We start from the raw sequence: 12,789 nt of genomic DNA on the forward strand, positions 1-12,789 counted from the left end.
AATTCCCTTTGCAAACTTTTGCTCAAATCACAATTGGATAAAAATCAAAACACCCCAACAAACTACACCTAAAAAGTCTGGTGAATGTTATCTTTAAATTGCCACAATAAAATTTTTAAAAAGGAAAGTAATTAGCGTTGCCAGAGAGGAGACACAGGGGCTCTTGGAAGATGGTTTGTGCACACCCTCTGGGCTGATTGATGATGTCCTAGGAGCCCAGGGACCCTCTCTGGGCTCAGGGACCACTCAATCTCCATTTCCTTGGCTGTTTTCTCCTGTTAATTTGATTAACTATTCCTAATCTAGTTAGAACTAACAGAAAATATGTACAGCTAATTTTGAAGGCGCAAAGACCTTTCCTGAGTAGGGACCCTTGACTAAAATTAAGACTAGAGAACCCCTTCCAGCAAGAGAAGGGATGCTGGAACCACCTAGCCACGTGCATGATCATTCTTCCTTTCGCACCAGACACTGCCTGTTCTAATTCTATAGCCTTCTGTGACCCAGGAAAAGTGGTATGGAGAAGGGGGGCCCATGGTCTGTGCTCCTGGCAGCCTGTTGCAGACACAGTGGCCAACCAAGGCCAAGGAGGTGCCCCCTGATGGTCCTCAGGCTGTAATTTCTAGAAGCCAAGCAAGGAGTCTGAGGGAGGAAGCTCCACCACATGGCTGGGAGCCTGAGGGCCCATGTGTGTCTGACCACAGAAGCAGACGCTCCGCCTTGGGGTTTAGAGCTGGGAACAGGCTGTTCTCAAGTTACTGCTCACATGGACTGCAGCAGTCTCCTACCACCAGCCCCCTCACTGCTGAGTCATGCTCCCCAGGGTTCATACAGGCGCCGGTGCAAAGCTAGGCTGAGTCATTAGATGAAGTATTACAGAATTGTTACTCAGACTGTCACCGCACAGCTAAGGGTCTTGGTCCTCCAGCTTCACTTCCCTCTGCATCGTTAAGACATTCTCTCTAGAGATGTCATCCTCCTCTATCTGGGGGTGGGGGTGGGACTGGGGGATTCTGGGAGAAGATAAGACACGCACCACTGCACCACGAGGCTGTCTCCTTTGTCTGCATTCTAGATCTTTCCCCAGGGATGGGATCTGCCTTGCTAACACAGGAAACAACTCAGATCTCCTTTGGTCCAACCATCTCTTTTTATCTAATGAGGAAAGCTAGAGTCAGGCTTATGTGACTCGGCAGAGATTCACAGCGGCATGGGGAAGGCAGCAGGTCCAGGGGCTGAATTCAGGAAGGGCAGCTGTGGAGTCAGTCAGACTTTAGTCTGAATCAAAATTGGCTTATCATGAGCGAGCAGTTCTAAGCCCACTTCCCCGTCTGCAAAATATTCACGTGAAGGGGTGGAGGACGCTGGCGTCGGACAGCTAATGTAGGCCTTCGGCGACTTCTCCTTAACCCGTGTTGGATGGTGGGTCCAGAGGCTGTGTGAACTGAGTTGCAAGCAGTGACCTGAGGTCCCTCCTCTTCCTGCACATGGAACCTCAAAGGGCCTTGGAGACTAGTTAGGGCAGATGGGTGGGTTCGGTCAGTGGTGATAAGGACTCATCTGACACTCCAGCCCTTCATTGGCTGCTGAAGGATCGCAGATAAAACATCCCAGAAGGCACTCCCAAAATGCTCATGTGGTCCCCAAACCAGAAAGCAGGCAGAATGCAATGTGGAGGGCAGACCACCTTACCTAGGCCTCTGAGCCACCTCCTAATCCCCAGCTGCAGGATGGGTGAGCCGCCAGGGCTCTCCAGGGGCTGGCAGAAAGGTCCAGGCCTTCTCTGTCCCATGGGAAGGACTGTCTCAATGAGGACGGATGGAGTGACAGTGGGGGTGACTGTTCCTACAATGTCTTCCAGGAATTTAGCTTTTTTGAAGAGCTTTACCTGGGTGATCAGTTGATTCCCTCTGCGTCTGGGCATGGCAGTAGAAAACGCCACTTCCCCAAAGTGAAGCCATTTGAGAAAAGGCTAGATTTTTTTTTTCTTTCCAAAGAACTTTATTAAGAAACAGAAGGGGGGGGTGGATATAAAGTACAAAACAGAGGAATGATTCTTTATCCTGTGCCAACTAAAAGACAGTAGACTGATTGATACCACTACTTGGGTACCAAGGGCCCTGTCCCTTTCCCCCGCCGCTGACTCCGTGCTGGCTGCTAAACCAGTCGGTCAAACTTTCCATGGAGGCAAGTTCAGATTCCCTTCTCGAACAGTCCCATACCTACTCCACATCTTCTCTAGGTCCTGGAGACGAGCAAGTCATTTTCTCACCAGGCCCTAAAGTTCCTCACCTATGGCTTGCACCTCCTTCACCCTTCTAATCACAGGAGCCCCCAGACTGGCTCCTGTCAAGATCCAGTTAATAAAATCATATCCATGGTTGGGTAGGCTGGCCAACTCCTTGTAGTCACAAACACCTATTTTCCAAAGCCAGCATCTGGACTTAGATTTTTCACTGTAGGAATGTTTGGATACCCTAGTCCAAGACTCCCCTTTTCCAGTACAGAATTTTCCAGTCCACCATTAAATGAAGAGATAGCTCTCATTCTCAGCTTACCTGCCTACAAGAAATGGTCCAGTATCTTGATCTTGGCACTTATTGATCAAACCTTGCCCAGCTCATGTCACTAACTTCTTGAGAAGTTTTCACATCTTGACTGGATGTCTGCACCTCTATTATGTTCTCTCTATAGATTTATAATATGTCATTGTTTTGTGATACAGCAGTGAAAGCGCACGCTCGCCTTCCAAATGAAATTTTCTCCAGATTATCAAAAGATCAAGTTCCTTCTGCTATTTTTTTAGAAAAGCATTTCCCCCCCCCCCCAAACGTCTACAGTTATCAGTACTCTGTTAGTCTGGTTCTAAGCTGGCTTTTAGGGACAGTACTGATACTGTCTTAGCATGTGGCTGCTTCAAACAAAAGGAAACCAAGAAAGGCATGTCTCCTTTAGAACAGAAGATGCTTTGCAGATAACAGCTTTCCTGAATTCTTACCTTATAACCTGTAGACACAGCACTACACTCACCACGGTACTAGAGAAATATCAGGTCAATACTAGGTTTTTACTAAACACCTCCTAGTAACTGAGTTTTATGGTGTACGAAATCCTTCCACATGCTTCATATTCAAGTCTCACAACCACCTAGTGAGGTGGGCATGGTAGATTTCATTCCCCCACGTCCTTGGAGAAACTTGAGGCTTGGAGTGGTAAGGAACCAGACCAAGCTCAGATGGCTACTTGGAGGAAGAGCCACACTCCACCCATACCTGTGGCCCTCGCACCCTCTTTTCTTGGAATAAAGAATATGAAGCTGGTTTTCCTCCCTTTCTCCCTACCTGGACTTTTTTCTCACTTCAACAATGCATGGACAGCACCAATAGGAAAAGGAATATTCTATCCAGTGAGATATCTTAGTTCAGTGCTGCGTAGGTAGGGCTGCTGTGTCTTTCATAACACTTCCAATTTCTTAAAATCTGTAGCTTAACTAGAATGTTGTACCCTTGCTGTTGAGCTTTCTGCAGGATTCACTAGGATTCTAAGGTCAGAGAGCTTCCCGCCACCCCCCACCCCCGCCGCGTCTTTAAAGTCCAATTTCCCAAAATCCCTACAGCTTCCTAGAAACTCTCTGATCTCTAGAGCAACTTTGGGACTCTTTCCTTGCTTTTAGGCGACTTCTGTTTCTATTCCTGCTTTGTCACTTGGGTGAGCTATCTGGCTGGGGCTGTTTCACGAGCCAGCCCCTCTGTGGCTCTATTCTAAGCCGAAGGGGTACAATCCCTGAGAATCCATGTCACTTACTTCCCTTTCTCAAAGCAGAACAATACAATTTCCTGTCTTTCTTTGGCTTGGAACTGAGTTATCTTTTAGGAGGCTTATAGTGACCAATGCTCACAAAGTCCCTCTCTGGTATTTCCCATGAGCCACAAGCTGTGCAAACTGAGCAGCTAGGGCTCTGTCTTTGAGCTGAAAGGTCTTTAGAAAGAGTCACAGCGTTGTCCTATCCCTCTTCTAGTTGCCCTCTCATTTCATAGACATTTATTAAGAGTGCCTCTTATGTGCCAACACTCAGCTAGATCTACAGCCGCAAAGGAGACGCAGCCCCTGTTCTCACAGGGCTCCACCCACTCTAGTTGATTCCACAGAACCACCACTGCCGGTTTCCAGTTGTAAACTCAACAGGGTCTTCTATTTTCTGGGCACAATAATCTGAACACCCTGGGGGACTGCTTGAGTCCTGCATACCTTCCCAAGGTGTGTTCCTTGGTCATTTGTCCTGTCTGGCCAGCGTGACTCTCTTCCTCAAATTCTTTATCTTTGCTGCCCCATCATCTCTTTTGCTTTAAGTGACTTACTCATTCTCAAGCCCAGCAGCTCTTCCTGACTATTCAGAGGTGCATTTTCCATTAGAAGTAAGCATCCATTACATGTTATTGAATAGATAATAACTACAGTAGCAATGTGCTTATATGAATAATAGCCCACAATAACTCAAAGAGACCCCAATGTCTCCCAAGTCACTATTTACAAATCCTGATCCTATTTCCACGCGAGAATTAGTCAGTTATTTTTATCTAGTTGCGATCACTGTCACTGGAATTCCAAATTTCCCCTTTTTGCTTCCCTAATGATTGCATCATCTAATTCCATTTCTCCTGCACAGCTTGTATATAAGAAAGCAGCATCCCATTGTCCTGGCACCCCACAATCTGTTCAGCTGTCACACCCACAGCTGAGCAAATTCCAGTTAATAATAAAGAGGGGAGCACACGTATTCACATCTCTGTGCAAATATGTGCCTTTTTGGTTTATGTTCCCAGAATATATTCCCCCAAAATGAGATAACTTGTCTAATTTATATATATATATTTTTAAAACTCTTGTCAAGTATTGCCAAACTGCGCTCCAGGAAGGCTGGACCATTTCATAGTGACATGAGTCAATTTCCCCACAGCACATTCTTCACATTTACTTTCAATGCGTGCCAGTGGTTTCATCTGACAATTTTCCCATCTCACTTAGTCCTTGCCCATGTATATGCTTCCTTAGGGATTCACAGCCTCCTTGGTCCTTTGGACCATTTTTCTGAGTCACTGCAAATACTGGACACTTTGCTCTTACTTGCAAAATCAATCTGGCATAGCTTGCATATCTTGTGTGCCTACTCATAGAAACCCCATAAAACAGAATAGCACAGACCCACAGAATTTCCTAGGCTGGCTGTGATTCTTCCAGAAGCAAATTTTGGATGCTAAGACTGTCTCCCAGGGAGTTCTGGTGGCCTAGTAGCAAGAAGCAGCACTGCAATCCCAGAGGTATGCTGTTCGAATCCACCAGATGCTCTGCTGGAGAAGGCGGGGCAATCTCCTCCTGTATCAGTCAGATCTTATTTGATGGTGTACACACACACACAAAATAATAATAAATTTAAACAAAAATACTGTCTCCTGTGGAGTGCTGGCTGGATTCGAACTGTCAACCTTTCAGATGGCAGCTGAGTGCTTAACTATGCATCACCAGGCTCCTTTCTCTATTCTTGTCTGTCTTTTCGAATTTTTATTGTGGTAAATTTAACAAAAATCTTATTATCTTAACTTTTTTGTTTCATTTCGATTATCCTTGGCTGTGCAAACATTTTACATTGTTATGTCACTGAATTTGGACACCAGGACATCACTAACTACCCTTATTGTTTCAATAAACAAGAAGTGGCCTCCTTAGAAAAGGAGTTTCTTCTCCCTATACCTGCTGCCCTACACTTTCCACCTGAACTTGACCTTTACATTGTCTGCTCATTACCCATGATACCTCCATTAAGATTGCCTTTCCTTGTCATTTTCTTGATAGCCCTTGGCTAAACATATCCTTGCATACTCCAGCTCCTCTATGTCACTGTCACTGCCATTGCCTGTCAGGGCCAGTGGCCAAGGTTCCCAGTCCACTTCTCCTGCCCGTTCTGACCCCATTACCATTCTCCCACCTGGCTCAGCTATCCCCTTGCTCCACTTGGTGACTGCCAGGAAGACAAATGCCTCCTCTTAGTTCAGCCTAATAAAGACCAACATTTCTTAAAGGCAAAACAACAACAAAATAAGTTCCAGAAATGCAGACATTTCCCAAGCTCTCTGCCTTGCCTCCCACCGGCTCCCTAACACCCAGTTCTGCATTATAGGGGCCAACCCTGCCAGCTTTGGCACCTGTGGGTGTTGCCTCAAAGCCATCCCTTACATCCCTAGTCGATGCCATTGTTATAGGAGTCCCCTGCTATGGCAGGTGGGAGATGCCACTTAAGATGCTGAGCTGTGGACAGCTGAGCTCCCATGACTGTGTCTGTCATCTCCCCAAGACTCACCTTGGCTGTTCCACCCAGCTCAGTTATGAGAATGCAAGTCAGGCCACATTTTACAAGCATGGCACAGAGCAGTGGCCACCCCCAACACTGGAGTGGGGAGTGACCATGCCACCACCCTTGGTCCCTGAACGTCAGAAGAGGGCCTTGCAATTGGTTCTTCTCCCTTGAAAAGTCACCACCCCTGGCCCCCCAGGAATATGCCCTCACCTACGCCCTGCCAGGGCAGTCTTGCTCCCCTCTTTCCCTCCCCCCCCCCCCCACCTAGCCCCCTTAACTGTCAGGAGAGCGGACCCGAAAGACATGGATGGTCCCATTACTGAGGGACACGACAAGGAACCGCCCATCCACCATGGTGGTCACTCGCGGCTTTTCCAGGCCATGGTAGGCTGTGAGGAAATCTCCGAGCAGTGAGCCCTTAGGATCCAGTACCACCACCTTGTTGATCTCCCGAATGGTCAGAAAGATGTGGCCCTTCTTGTCCACAGTGACGGAGCCCGGCTGGCAGCCATGCAGGCCCGGCCCATTATATTCCCCGATCACGTGACCCAGCCCATCACAGACCACCAAGCTATTCTGCTGCCAATCGGACCCCACAAAGTGGCCCTGGGGGCTGGTTGACAGGAACACCAGCGCCCGGAGACCCCGGCTGGCCTTGCCCCCAGGGATAAAGCGGGTGGCCAGGTTTCCCTCCATGTTATACACCTCCACATAGCCTGACACGCTGACGGCCACCCTTTCCTTGTTTGGCAGGGCGGCCACGGCATGGCTGGCCTGGGAGTGGCTCAGGGTCCGGCGCCACAGCACCTCACCATCGGGTCTGATGAGATAGAGCCGGGCGCCGGCCGAGAAGGCCACCGCGTCCTGCAGGGTAGCCACACTGCATGGGGAGCAGCCCTCAGGGACAGGTACAATGCCCTTGTAGTCGCCATTGAGGGAGAAGCGCTTCAGTGTCTTGTTCTGCTCATCCGCCACCAAGATCTCCTGGGAGCCGAAGGGACAGAGCCCGGTGATCCGGGGAGACCACTTGTCTCCAGGCATCCGAATGGGGAAGCTGCAGAAGAAGACAGGCTTGGGAAGGAGGCGGGAGCCTTCCAGGCTCGGCCCAGGTGCAGGGCTAGACTCCCGGGAGAGGGATTGGAACATGTTTTTGAAATTTTTCTTCCTGTGGGATCTGCCACTTCTCTGGGGCTGGGCTCCTCCGTCTCCTCTGGGGACCTGGGCTGTGTTCTCCTTTGGAGTCGGAGCACCCTCTTCTCTCAGGACCTGCGCTCTGTCCTTTTTTGGGGTCTGGGCCCCAACTTCTTTCTGGACCTGTGTTTTCTTCTCTTTTGGGAACTTGGGGACATTCCCACTCTGCGATGGGACCCCACCTCCCTGCTTTGTCTTGGCTCTGTCCTCTCTCTGGGCTGCATCCTCTTGCTGGGGACCAGCTCCCTCTTTCTCATCATCTTTCTGGGGTTGCTGCTCTTCAAAGGAGAGTTGAAGCAGGTGGCAGTTCTTGTCCAGCAGTCCAGGATGAAGCTCCAGCCGGGGCAGCAGACAGGGGGATGGTCCAGGTGTCCAGGGACAATCTTGCAGCTGTTGGAGCCTCTGGGCTATTGCCCCCTCCAGTGAGAGAATCTCTGCCTCCCGACCCAGACTGAGCACTCGCCGGGCAAACGTGGCTGCCGTCCTGGCCACCTGCTCCCGGCTCTCAAGCTCCACCAGCCGCCCCCGAGCAGCCTCCTCAGAGGCCTCCACGTGGGCCCGAAGCTGCCCCAGCACCTCCTGCTTCTGGGCCAGGAGGGCCCGGAGGATCCGCTCAGCTGCCTCCTCCACCTGCATCCCCACCTTGGCCGCCTGCTCCCGCAGCTGGGCCAATGCTTCTTTCTCGGCCATCCGGGTGGCCTCCAGCTCTGCCAGGCTGTTGTCCACGCCTGTGAGCAGCTCCTCCAGGCCCGGTCGCCGGGCCTGCACCGCCTCAGCCAGGGGCAGGCATGGGTGGTCCAGGTGGGGGTCTAGGCGGCATTCGCGGCATAGCAGCTGGGAGCAGGGCTGACACAGGAAGCGAAGAGCCTCCCCTGGGTGCTGGGGACACTGGGCTGCCTGGCGCTCCCGGGCCTCCTCGTCGTACCACCCTGCCCTGTAGCCCACCAGGTCTACCACTCGGTGGGCATGGGTCTGGCGGGTGCAGCGGTGCCCGTCAGCACAGGCCTGGCACAAGTCGTCGGCACAGTCGAGGCAGCGGGCTGTGGCTGGCCCTCCGGTGCTGGTGCCTCCCATGAGGGGACACAGGGCACAGGCTGGCTTCCCTGCACGTAGGTCTCCTCCTGCGCGGGCGGCCACCAGGTCCAGGAGCCCGTTGACGAAGAAATTGGTCTTGAAGGCAGCTACACCTTCTGCTGGCACTGGCACGACCTCCCGGCACTCGGGGCATCGCAGGTGGCCGCCCTCAGCCAGCTGGGCCAGGCAGGCCTGGCAGTAGGTGTGCAGGCAGGGCAGGGTCTTGGGCACCCGCAGCTGCTCCAGGCAGATTTTACAGGCCAGGAAGTCACTGCTCAGGGCCTCCAGCAGGGAGGGAGAGGAACCCTGGGAAACCATCCTGCAAGTGGAGAGGTCATGGGGTCAGAGGTCAGAGGGTGCCTCTAGCCTGGACGCCTACCCCATTCAGGATCTCCAGGCCTCAGATCTCACCTGACTCGGCAGGAATTTCCTTCCAGCCTTCTGGGTCTTCCGGTCACTTCCCGGTGAGCTAAGGAGCCTCCCTCTTCTTCCTCACATACATCCAGTAAACTCACGTTGCTGTTTCTGTGTTATCAGGGGCTGTGAGGAATAGCAAGGCCAGTAAGGAGCCTGGCTGGGTGAGTAAGTGAGGAGCCTACTGCCCACAGTTACAGCTCTTGAGGGCATAGTGGTCCCAGCTGGGGGGGTCAATGGGGGCAGGACAGGTAGTAACGGAATCTCTAAGAAGGGGACCAGGTGGGCGAACCACTTTGACTAAGGAGGTGGGCATACAGACCCTGAACCCCAGCCTCACACACCTGTCTTCTAGACCCAGGGGCCAGCATTAGGGATGAAGGGGACCCTCTTCCTGCCCCACTCTTGCTTAATGAGACTCTGGACCAGCATCACTTCTTGGAGTCCTTTTCTTTCAGCCAATCGCTTATCCCCAACTCCCTGCAGGGCAGGCCCTCCAATATCATCACTGAATGCTTCAAATAACTGGGTGCGACCTCCCCTCCCCTCTCCCCCCCAGGAAGGAGAGCTGGAGTGGGAGGAGGTCTTTTCAGAGACAGCAGGCCATGATGGGATGTGAGGGGTAATAAGGGGGGGGGCCTGCCCTGCCTCTCCCCTACCCCTCCCTCCTTCCCCTCCTCTTCCTCCCGCGCGCCTTCCCCTCCCCTCCCTCCAAGTCCATCGGGTCCCCGCGCGCCCCCCGCCTTCCTACCTAGCCCCAGCTGGCCGTGGCAGCGCGGACTGGGAGTGGGGCCCAGGGACCCGGGCCCGGACGCTGCTGTTGCTGAGCTTCGGAAAGAGAAACAAAACTGAAACTAATTGTACTTGAGCAACTTCCGTCCCCAGCCCGGGACACTGCAGGCCCCGCCTTCTTCCCCACCGCCCAGGCGGCGACCTCCTCCTCCGGGCGGGTCCCGGGTGCCTGCAGCCCCAGGGTTCGGGCTCTGACCCCGAGCTTGGTGCTGCCGCTGCTGCACACACCTCCTGGATGTTTATAATAACAGATCCACAGATCATCAGTGACTCAGAGATGGACGGCAATCAAGTCCCTAGGCGGGTTTCCTGGCGCCCCAAGCAGCTATCTTCAAAATACACAAACAAGACAAACGGGGAGGAGTCAGCAAAGACTTTCTGGAAGAGGCTCACCTGGGATGAGATGTTGTTAGTGGGTGCCATCCGGCCAGAACTGACCCATACAGTGGGTTTGCAGAGGAAGTAAAATCCCACGGAAGAAGATTGCCCATTCTTCTCCCACAGAGCAGCTGGTGGATTCGAACCCTGTGCCTTTGAGACTGTAGTGCAGTTTCCTACCACTAGGCTACCATAGTCAACAGTCTTGGCACCAGCAGCCAGGAAATTAAAAGGCGCATTGCAATGGGAAAGGCTGCTGTTAGGGACCTCTCCAAAGTGCTGAAGAGCAATAGTGTCTCTTTGGAGACTAAGGTGCATCTGATACAGGCCATGGTCTTCGCAATCACCTGTTATGCATCAGAGAGTTGGACAATGACCAAGGAGGATGCCTTTGAGCTGTGGTGCTGGAGAAGAGTATTGAGAATACCATGGACTGCTAAGAAAACAAACAGATTTGTCCTGGAAAGGGTTAAACCGGGTGGCTCCTTGGAGGCAAGGATTCTGAGGCTCCGTCTAACATACTTTGGACATGTTGTGAGGAGAGACCAGTCCTTGGAGAGGGACATCATGTTTGGGAGGGTGGAGGGACAGCGCAGGAGAGGAAGGCCCTCTATGAGGTGGATTGATTCAGTGATTGGGATAATTGGGATGGGAGTGTCGGAGACAGTGCGATTGGCACAGGACAGCGGAGTTTAGGGCTGTTGTACATAGGGTCGCTATGAGTCGCAGGCGCATAACAACAACAGGCTACCACAGCTCTTAGACTGTAATGGATAAGAATGCAGAGAAGCGCTTCATAGAAACTGGGGTCATTATATACGAAGAAGGAAGAAGTGAGTACCAAAAAAGTAAGTAAAAGAGAGCTGGCCGCTGAAGATTGAAGATGCCCAGGTTCGACGACCCCCAACACCGTTACAGAGACCGGGGTAACCCTTCAAGTATCAGGATAAAAGAAATGACCAACTTGAACCAGCTGCTGTGACATCATATTCTCCCCTGGCTACTGGTCCTGGGCCATCCCAATCCAGCCTTTAGCCCCAGATCTTCGTCCCTGTTCAGCAGGAAGTAACCAGAAAGAATACATCACCCTTTTTTCTTACTAAAGAGGCTGGGATGTCAGGCCCCAACCAAGGTCAAAGAGAGAACAAGGGATTCAAGGAATATCAACTTGTCAACAAAGGGAGTGAACAGCCTCAACTACCATGGAGTCCCTCCCTAGGTGATCACCTGCCTGGCTAAACCACAACGGAGTGTCCCTCTGTCCCTCCCTAAAGATCCTCACTATAAAACCTGCCCCAATCAGCTTTAGGGTGTGGTTTTCCTGCGATCTGTCTCTCTCTAGAGCAAGGAATCCCTCCTGAGAGCCCCCTTAATAAAGCTTCTTTAGCTTTAAAAAAAAAAATAAGTAAAAATTGCACTGGGCTGTGCTTTGCTGTACAGAAGTAACTTGTGGTTGCAGTGATGGTGAACACTGTGACACTGAAGTGTCAAATGTGATAATGGCTACCCATGTTGGATAGTGTTTGCTGGAGCTCCCCGAGTAAAACAAGCCTAGAAGCAGGAGTGGCATCCATTTCCGAAATGGCTTGCCTCCAGAAACTCTATGAACAGTGCTCAGGCCTTTCGTTCACAGGGTTGCTATGAGTCACCTACGACTCGACGGCACCTAACAACAAAAGAAATGGAATATGAGTTGTGTGAAGGGTACACGTGAGCTACGCCAGACAAGGTCCAAGGAGACAGGACCAGATCATTAAGGACGCCATGGTCTTCCTTAAGGAGTCTGCGTTTTTATCCAAAAAGCCAAAAGAAACCATTATAGAATTTTGTGAACACTTTCAAGAACAGAACAAGTGGAAAGAATTGCACCATGCACACACCCACATCCCCACAAGTTACCCTCTACAGAGGGTGTTTTGTTTATCTGCCATGCACATGAATTGTGTCCTCCCAGAAGGAGACTTCAAAGTCCACAGAGCCTGTGAACAAGACTTAGTTTGGAAAGAGGGTTTTTAAAAATATTTTTTTTTTTTCAGCTTTGTTATCCTGAGATCCTTGCAGGAAGAGAAAGTCCAATCCAATCAGTGTGGCATTCTGAAAAGAGAAGAGAGGGACACACAGGCAACGGCTGGCTATTTGAAGAAACATCTAGAAGCCAAGGAATAGCAGATTTTGGAGAAGCCACCAGAAGCTAGGTGAAAGGCATGAAACAGGCTTTCCCTCAGAAGGAATTGACATAGCTGATATGGATTTGAACTTCCAACCTCTAGAACAGTAAAATAATACATTGCTGTTACTTATGATGTCCTCCAGGGGGAGCTTACTCATTAGCTGACCCCTCCAGTGGGTTTTCCAAGGTTGTAAATATCACAGAAGGTGGGAAATTACCTGTCTTTCCCCCTCTGACCTCCTGCTGGATTTGAACTGCCAGAGTGGACTCCCCTTTGGGTTAACAGTGCAACCCCCCCCCTACAGATTACACCCCCAGAACTTCCTCCTTGCTTGTAGCAGCCCTAACCCTCACTATGGCCTAGCTGGTTTCGAAACCTAGCGATCCTCCCTCTGGTTTCTGTGGGTCTGGTTTCTGA

The 12,789-nt window shown here is 51.2% G+C and overlaps 2 protein-coding genes across 2 annotated transcripts in view; both read right to left on the reverse strand.

Annotated features, from left to right (window-relative positions):
* Positions 1-6,625: 6,625 nt before the first annotated feature.
* On the reverse strand, positions 6,626-8,935 carry TRIM56 (tripartite motif containing 56). The gene has a single exon (XM_006889715.1). The coding sequence runs from the start codon at positions 8,933-8,935 to the stop codon at positions 6,626-6,628; it is 2,310 nt and encodes a 769-aa protein (XP_006889777.1).
* A 277-nt stretch (positions 8,936-9,212) lies between these two features.
* MUC17 (mucin 17, cell surface associated) overlaps positions 9,213-12,789 on the reverse strand; it is a 61,132-nt gene continuing 57,555 nt past the window's right edge. The window contains exons 13-14 of the mRNA XM_006889806.1: positions 9,783-9,859; positions 9,213-9,255 (exon numbers count right to left, since the gene is read on the reverse strand). Of these exons, the coding sequence (XP_006889868.1) occupies positions 9,213-9,255; positions 9,783-9,859 (120 nt within the window). The remainder of the gene's footprint in view (positions 9,256-9,782; positions 9,860-12,789) is intronic.

Source organism: Elephantulus edwardii, unplaced genomic scaffold (assembly GCF_000299155.1).
Source record: "Elephantulus edwardii isolate Elephantulus edwardi_28Jun2011 unplaced genomic scaffold, EleEdw1.0 scaffold00080, whole genome shotgun sequence".
Taxonomy (NCBI): domain Eukaryota; kingdom Metazoa; phylum Chordata; class Mammalia; order Macroscelidea; family Macroscelididae; genus Elephantulus; species Elephantulus edwardii.